Genomic DNA, 9,232 nt, shown 5'->3' with positions numbered 1-9,232 from the left:
TTACCCATAAATTTGTGCCCGTTCAGCCTTTATTTCTTCCATGGTGTTGCCAAGGCGATACATACCATATATGGCAGCTAGAATGAGGAGCAAGCCTGTGACCACAAGGAGGATGTGACAAAACATGAGGAACACAGTCAGGCTCGTATCTGAGGGCAGAAACCACACATACACCCAACCCTTGTGATAGCTGTGGTGAACAAACTCAGGCCCCTGCTCAACCACTAATTTGTCGTAGAAATAAGGTGATATGTTAGGAGCCAAGGGAATATCAGCAGTGAAAAACTTTTTATCAGGTTGGACAGTGGTGGGAGTGTGGAGGGATGTCGATGGGGTCTTGGTATGTGCTGTTGGTGGGGTGGTCCTGGGGATGGTAATTGGTTGGGTTCTTGGAGTGGTTGATGTTGTTGTTGTAGATGGTGTTGTCATTGAAGTTACAGCTAATGTTTCTGAGCTGGGTGTGGCATCGCAATAGTTGAACTCCTCATCACGCAGAGAGCCAAGAGTGAGAAGCAGATGGTGATGTGGACTATGGCACATCACATTTTCTTTGTCAAGAACTGTGTGCTCATTAAGTCTTATCCATCGAGCAATACCTCTGATACTACAAGTACAGTCCCAAGGGTTTTCACTCAGAGTAAGACTCCCCAAAGCTCTATTTGATGAGAAAATATCTCCTGGAAGAGTCATGAGATCGTTTGTCATCAAATCAATTGTTGAAAGCCTTCCAAGTCCCTGAAATAATTTGTCTGGGAGGCTCTGAAGCTTATTGTCATTGAGAAGTAATATGGCCAGTGCGGTTAGTCTGGAAAACAGATGTGGGTGGAGTTGATAGAGGTCATTGGATTTCAGCGAGAGCTTGTGAAGGTTGGGAAGACAGCAGAAGAGGTTTGATGGCAACTCTCTCAGCTTGTGGTTAAAATGTAAGTTGAGACTCAGCAGCCCCGACATATTAGCAAACAAATTTCCAGGAACAGTGGTGAGGTTAGTGCCATACAGATAAAACTGCCTTATGTCAGGCATGTGGCCCATCAGCTGCTCTGGTAGAGATAATAAGGGGTTGTTGTAAATGGTAAGCTGGGTCATCTTGGGCATGTTGTAGAAGCTTTTGTCTGGGATAGCGTGAAGTTGGTTGGAGGAAAGAGTTAGGACCTTTAGATTCCTCAGTGACCAGAACACCTGAGGTGGAAGACGTGAAATCTGGTTATGGTGGATTTTTAGCTCCTCAAGGTTGACAAGTCCATCAAAGATCCCATCTTCCAAGTCCTCTAGCTCATTGTTATAGATCGCGAGACTGCGAAGTTTAGTCAAGGAGTGAAAGATGGTAGGAGGGAACTTTTTTATGGAGTTCCTACAAAGGTTCAGAAAGGTGAGGTTGGTCAGTCCACTGAAAACATCTGAAGCAGGACTAGTCAGTTTGTTACGGCTCAAGTCCAGATCCAACATCTCCACAAGTCCTTCGAACATATCCGCAGCAATAGTCTCCAACTGGTTCCCATCTAAATGGAGTTGCTCCAGAGTGGTCAGTGGACTGAAAACTCGAGCAGGAAGGGTAGAGAGATCATTGGAAGACAGCTTGACAGACTTGAGCCGTGGAGCGACTTGGAAGGCCTGGGGATGGATGGTGTGTAGATGACTGTTAGATAGACCAAGGCGCACAAGTAGGTCCCGGTTTTCGAGGCTTCGCTCATTTATGACATTCATGTTTGTGTCATTGAGCAGCAGCATGTATGTGTGCTCAGGCATATCCCTCGGTATGTCTGTGATGTTGTAACCAATACACATGACAGCACCTGTAGAATAACAGAGGCAGCTGCTGGGGCAGGACATGTTGCAGGTGAGGTGTGGCAGCAGGGAGAGGACGATGAGTATCATCCGCAAGGTACCTGCACAGTTGAAATAAAGCCACATTTTGACACAAGATTACATGTGAAATCAAGATAGCAGTGTGTGATAATTTTCATCCAAAAGGCCAACAAACTTCTCCAACTCGGATTTTATCATACAATGTTTCAGTATTAATCTGGAACTCAAATCTTGACATACTTCTCTCAAAATAATTGCCAAAAAAGTGGATTTTTAAAAGTTTGAATTAAAACATATCTTCTTTGCTAATCTGTGGCTAAAATGACTTTAAAACTCAATATTTAACCGACCTCTCAAGTGAGAATCCATCATTGTCCCCTCAGTGTTATGATTGCTGTGTGTTGTGTGCTCCTCTTTGGGCTGGAGCTGTCTGAAAGAGATGGACACATCCAGCCTATCGAGTAACCCTTCTCAACTAAGACGCCCACTCGAAAGTCATCCATCACACTACGCATCTTCTACGCTACCTCAACCAGTGACTGTACTGTAACTTCCTGTCTCACCAACCATAGATAAATTAGTCCCTTGTGTTTTTACTAATTGTTTTGTAAATGCTAATGTCCTACCTCTCCACAGTTTTGTTTCTTTGAATTGTCTTTCCAGTGGTTTCAGTGTATTTGTCAATAGGCTATGTTATGCGTGATATTTGGCCATGTAAAAGCTTGACATGATGTTTCACAGTATGAATGACACAGAGAGTGCTGGCTCATATCCTGTCTGGCTTATCTTGACAGAGCGGTCGGTCCCCACTCTTCCTCCAGTCTATGAACTGAACTGAAACAGATAACACCCTTGTCTGTAGCAAGACAGTTAGGGTGATGTGGTAAAGAAAGAGTAAAAAAACACTTTGAATTGCTTCTGTAGAATGCTGTGCTCTATAAAAATTTTTTGACTTGACTAAAACTGATAACCCCCCCCACACACACACACACACTAATAATAATTTAAAAAAATTAAAAACAAAGTACAGAAAAATAGAAAGAGATACAAATAAAATACTAGAACAGAGAATTAAATAAGGTTGCAGCATAAATGATTTACTTTAAAGTCATTTAAAGGACATACAGTGCAAATGAAATATTAAAATGTAAGTGTTTTTAACCTGGATTTAAAATTGTTCACAGTTGGGGCTGATTTCAGCTAGTTCCAGTTGTGTGCAGCATAACAGCTAAAAGCTGCTTCACCATGTTTAGTTTGAACTCTGGGCTCCACTATCTGACCTGGGTCAGTAGATCTCAGAGCCCTACTGGTTTTATATTCCACTAACATGTCATTAATGTATTCTTGGCCTAAACCATTTAGTGATTTGTAGACCAGTAGCAGAACTTTAAAATATCTTCTATAGCTTACTGGGGGCCAGTGTAAAGACTTTACTGATCTTTGTTATGGTAAAACATTAGACTGTATATTAGAAAGGGTAAAACTCGAGCTGCAACGTTCTGAATGAGCTGTAAGGTAAGAATAAATATGTTCTGATTTGATATACCACAGAAAAGTGTGTTGTTAACCACCCTGCCAAATTTGAATGATTAAAAAAATCGCCAAATATATGAAATTAGGCTTCAAATTTGTGTAAAAATCAGCCTCTTTCTCTGCTCCGAAACACTGTGGGCGTGCCTGCCGAGTTCGCTGAAACCCCGCCCCCTACCAATTGTCACCTGTCAATCAAAGTCACCACCTCTACCCGAAACATGGACGCTATGTCTGAGAGCTTTCTGCTGCTAGCTCGGCTACTAGCTCGGCAGCTAACTTGGTGGCTATCTCAGCGGCTAACTCTGTGACTACCTCGGTGGCTAAGTCAGCTAACTGGCTATCTGTAGACTGTAGTAGTAGTAGTGTGCACTGAATGTATTTATACCGCTACAGCAGCATGGGGCGGGTTTATCACAGCGGTGATTTTCCGACCTGCCCACTAAATCCTAAACACAGTGTGTGAAGCCTAGCTCCACAATTCAAATCTAAATGGTTGAAATGCTTTTTACATATTTTTTAGAAATACATGTATGACCCATTTAATGCGTGTAGAAGAAAATGTCTGAATTCACTTTACACGGTCTTTAATGCTTTTTTGTGGGAGTCCAGTCAGAAGTACTCAAGTCTACTTGAGATGAAAGCATTCAACTTCTCCTGGTCTGTTTGAGACATAAAATCCTTCACTCTGGATATGTTCTTAAGCTGATAGAAGGCTGTTTTGGTGATTGATTTGATATGACTGCTGAAGGTCAAATCTGAGTCTATCAGCACGCCAAGGTTTCGGACTTGGTCCCTAGTTTTTAGAGAGAGTGACTCGAGATGTTTACTGACAGCAATCCTTTTATTGCCAAAAACAATTACCTCAGTTTTGTCCTGATTTAATTGAAGGAAATTTTGGTTCATCCAATTTGTTTCTTGCTCTAAACAGTGACACAATGACTGTATAGTCATCTGGGGACAGTGCTAGGTATATCGGCGTGTCATCTGCATAACTGTGATAGTGTACATTAGTGTTCTGCAGAATTTGACCCAAAGGCAGCACATATAGACTGAACAGAAGGGGTCCAACAACTGACCCCTAAGGAACTCCACATGTCATAGCCACTCAATCGGATTCATAACTTCCAATGGTCACAAAATAACTCCAAGTAGGACCTGAACCATTCTATGACTGTTCCACTGAGTCCTGCCCAAGTTTCCAACCTGTTCAACAGTATACTGTGATCCACAGGGTCAAATGCAGCACTGAGATCCAACAGGACCAGAACCAGGTTGGAAGCCTAATTGAGATTTGTCAAAAAGTCCATTGGAGTTCAAGAAAAATGGCTGAGTTGATTAAAAAGTCCACTTTCTCAACGATCTTGGATATAAAAGGAAGATTTGAGATAGGTCTGTAGTAGAAGCATCCAGCGTTCTCTTTTTTAAGAGTGGCTTAATGGCAGCTACCTTTAGGGGTTTAGGAAACATGCCTGATTGAACTTTGCACTGGTATTCTCATTTATGTACCTTTTCCTAACAGACACAGAGGATAATTGAACATTTGGAATGATCTGCAAGTCAAAGAACACACAGAAATGATCAGAAAGAGCCAAGTCCTTAACATCAACAGAGGAAATGTCAACGCCTTTAGCGAGAACCAGATCCAGAGTGTGGCCTCGAGTGTGTGTGGGCCCTTTCACATGTTGCAAGAGGCCAAATGTGTCAAGTAGAGCAGAGAGTTCTTTGGCATTTCTGTCCATGTTATTGTCTACGTGAATGTTAAAATCCCCTTTTATGATAAAAAGTTGTTGTCAGTGCAGATAACTGACAGCAGTTCAGCAAACTCATCAATGAATTTTGAGTATTGGAGGTCTATAAATGATTAAAAAAAGAACTTTTGGATCACCTTTTCATAAAAAACAGAGATATCCAAAAGAGCTAAAATCACCTAATGTAATTTCCTTGCACTGAAATACAGATTTTAAGATGGCAGCAACTGCCCCGCCTTTCTTACCTGTTCGACATTTGTTCATAAAACTGAAATTTGTTTGTGCTGCCTCATTAAGAATAGCACCACAGCTACATTCAGTCAGCCATGTTTCACTAAGAAATAAAAAATCTAGATCATAGGTCATAATGACATCATTAACTAACTGTTGACTAGTGATCTGATGTTGAGTAGAGCTAACCTTGTGAAGCTAGCAGGAGACACTGGTATATTTCAAGGTTGTCATACTGAATGATTGACATAATATTACTACTACTACTACTACTTTCTTTTCTTTTAACATTTTAATTTCGTATAAATTATTATACTATAACTTCTTTGCTTTCAAAAATTACTATGAAAAAAAGGGAAATGTGCTCTGGAAGCGACCAGTGATTGTGTTATCTTCACAATATATGGTAAATTATTATGTCACATTTTGTATGACATGCACAAAAATACTGCATGTATTATAGAGCATATAATCATATAATCATCATCATGTGTATATAAATATTTGATGTGCAAGTGCATTAATCATCTCTGAAAACATCTCTGACTCAAAGCAAAAGTCTTTGACATTACTGTGAGTGGTGATTCACGTCACATTCAGTCTGGTTTCCCTGAAGCTTCCTCTGTTCATTGTGTATTGTTTGATTCAGGTCTTTTGGCAACAACACTCCTATTATTTAGACTAAGCCTGTAACTCATCTTTGTTACCCTCTTCTAAAAGATCCTGTCAAATGAACTTCACTATAAAGTAATTCACCTGTCAGTGTAGATGCGCACTACATGCCACATTCCTTTTACTCAGACAGTTATTTTCACATTTTAAAGGTTTGAAGTATATGAACATTAAGAGTTTTAACATGTTGTTGAGTGATATTTACCAATGTTCTCTTTTTGAGAGAGTCGTGCAATATTAGTTTACATCTCCAATCACTTTCTCTATCTACTGAAAAAAAATCCATCAAAAAGTACAGATTAACATTATAATTTTATTCATTTTGTAAAATGAAAAGCATTTTTAAAAGCAGTGACAGATGTGATGTTTGTCGGCAGTGGTACAAAAACTGTTATGCCCAATTCTGCCACAAGAGAGTGACATAAACACAAGCAGTGGGCAATTAATGTCCCGGTAAGACAATAGTATGTCTCTGAAGTCAAGTACAATTGACATATTTGACCCTCAAGTATTTCCAGTGTGCAGCAGGTTATTTACAGATTAAAGATGTACAGCCGTAGTCCTTAGACCTCTCATGAGAGCACCTCAGTGCAGTTGAAATTAAATATTTATTGATGACATTGATTATGGTACAACTCTATATTGCTGGAATAAATACAGTGTGATTAAAGTATTAGTGTTGTGATTCTTAAGGCTATGTTGGGCTTTGCAGCAAGATTTCACAGTGGTCCTCGTCCTCTTGCATCTTCCTCACACACAGTACTTCCAGAAGCAAGCTGCAAACGAAAGGAAACAAAGACTTGTAGTATGACATCTTACATGCAGAATATTCATACTGCAATAGTGATAATAACTAACTAATAAGCTCAGTTTGTATGACACATATATCTAGAAGTAATGATTCCAACTTACGTTCACCCCTCTTTCGAGTTACGGGTTTGCCTTCTGCTAAATTGGCTGTGACCTCCCTCTCCAGTTCCAGGTCCTCCCTCAGTGCCTGCAGCTTCAAGCAATGATCAGAATTTGAACACACTAAGACAGGCAGCCATCATCTCAGTGTTAACATGCCATCTATTCAGTGTCTTTTACTTAATAAAGCAATGTAACAGGTTCTAATTTGATGTCTTTTGTCTACTGAGAATTGTTTAACATTTTTTGAGAAATAGAAACCCCATGCCAACTCTTGTTTTATATGCAAACACAAACCCTGCTTAATCTGCAGTTTTTTTCCTTACCTCTTCTAATTCAGCTAATTTATTAGCCAGCTCAAGACCTGCAGGTATATTAAAAAAAACAGTTAACATCTAAGTAAGGCTGTATTTGTATTGCTTATTTTAGTTTGATTTTTTAAATTTAAATCTTACCAAGAGGATCGTTCCTTTCAACAGGAATTAAGCTTTTGTGTAGCAGCAGTGCTAGAATCTTGCTCTGGGCATCTGTGTCTTCTCTGGGATTAAACACATGGTTTCCTGTACAAATTTGAAAATTCAAATGCAAATTACACCACAAATATCACAAAACAGTCACATAATATTAAGTCCCATTTGTCCCATTTTGCTTCTTAACATGTTGCATTCTGGCAAAATTAAAATTAAACCAGCGATGGCACAAGTGTAGGGCATGCAGTGTAGTTTAATCTGAATGGATTCCATTTTATGCACTTACCTGTGTTAAAAATGCTCCTTCCCTCCACATTTAGCACTCCCTGCAGTAGTAACAAACCCAGGAGTCCTAAACAGTAGTTCATAACTGTAACCCTATCCATGGCACTCAAGTATGGTCCCAAATGCTGCACTATGAGCTTTCCCACAAGCAAAACAAGCAATCCACTGCCTTGTGTCCATCCCGTCAATGTATTTATTCCTTCAGGGGCTGGCAGGAGGGGCCAGTCAGCCCCTTCGTGTATTAAATCAATTGCTAGTCATCGAGGACTTCGTCAATAGGCCACCTTTTCACTGGGACCATGTAGCGTCTGACTGAAATATGGTGATCTGACGTAGGCGAGGCCAGTAACCCTACATCACTCTGACATGGACAAATCAAACAGAGAGAGGAAGTTATCAATCAGCCCTTTAGTTATGAGAGACCAGAATCAGATGTTCTTGGCACTTGCAAGTCTTTTTCTTTTATATTAATTGCTTCTTTAAATAGTAACATAGGAAGTGTGTTGGTTCGGAGAAAGAGGGGGAAGTAAATTGATTCAGTCTGTAAGTGCATCATAGACGGAGATGAGCTCCTCAATCTTGGCCTGAGGGCTGACTTTGGAGCAGAAGGAGCATCCATCACTGCAGCCCAGCCCACTATCCAACACCTCCTAAGTCACTGTAGTCTATTTTGTGCATCAAGGAAATCACATCTCATACCTTTGCCAGAGGAGCATGCATTGTGCTGGTGCAATAGGGAAATGAGTTTGACTCATTGAATTTGGCCGGTCAGGATCTCGTAAAAGCCCCTGTCCACCTTGCACCCCTTCAGACTTGACTTAGAAGCCTGTTGACATCTCATGACTCACATCCAAATACTATTCACAAATCCATCACTTTAGTCAGTCAGGGGTTGAATGTACAGAGGCTCAGGGACTGAATAGAGAGACTAGCAAATTTGAATAAAACGAAAAAGTCGGGAGCATCTGAGAGTCTTAGTCATATAAAGTAAAATTAAATGTATTGATGAGGGCCCCTGAGACAAATACGGACAAACTAGACATAAATGAAACTTAACACATTAAACGCAAGAAAAAAAATCTTATTGTTTATATAAAGTAAATGCCACATTATTTGTTTTTAATGCACCAACTCCGTACACTGTCCCTTAATGTTACAACAATATAGTTCATGGACTTTGCAAAAACAATTTGAACTGGTTCATACTTTTTATTTTTGCAGGATAAGTGTGTGAAGTGTGAGTCAAAGCCAAAGTCATCAATTCAGTTTTTGTTCTCAACTAACCTTCTGCAGCACTACTGGAAAAGTCGGGTCACATTGACCTCATGGTATGTCACTGAAAAATAAGCATTCAGACTAATTCAGCATTAGGTATGGACACAGTCCATGGGCGTTCACTAATGATCTTATTGATTTGCTAGTAAATGGACCGCTCATAACAATTAACTATTAATTGACTATAATGTATGCACTGCATTGACAAAAAGAAAAAGAAAAACAACCCAAAAAACTGGAAAGGGGATGTGTGGTATGTGTGCTAGATGGCTGCAAGTTGAAATGCCCAACACTAGAGGGAGC

The 9,232-nt window shown here is 40.0% G+C and overlaps 1 protein-coding gene across 1 annotated transcript; it reads right to left on the bottom strand.

Annotated features, from left to right (window-relative positions):
• On the bottom strand, positions 1–1,911 carry LOC128362232 (platelet glycoprotein V). Its single transcript, XM_053322974.1, has one exon. It carries the CDS (start codon positions 1,909–1,911, stop codon positions 1–3), a length of 1,911 nt encoding a protein of 636 aa, XP_053178949.1.
• Positions 1,912–9,232: the final 7,321 nt, after the last annotated feature.

Source organism: Scomber japonicus, chromosome 7 (assembly GCF_027409825.1).
Source record: "Scomber japonicus isolate fScoJap1 chromosome 7, fScoJap1.pri, whole genome shotgun sequence".
Lineage (NCBI taxonomy): Eukaryota > Metazoa > Chordata > Actinopteri > Scombriformes > Scombridae > Scomber > Scomber japonicus.
This window is presented reverse-complemented; position numbering and strand designations above follow the sequence as displayed.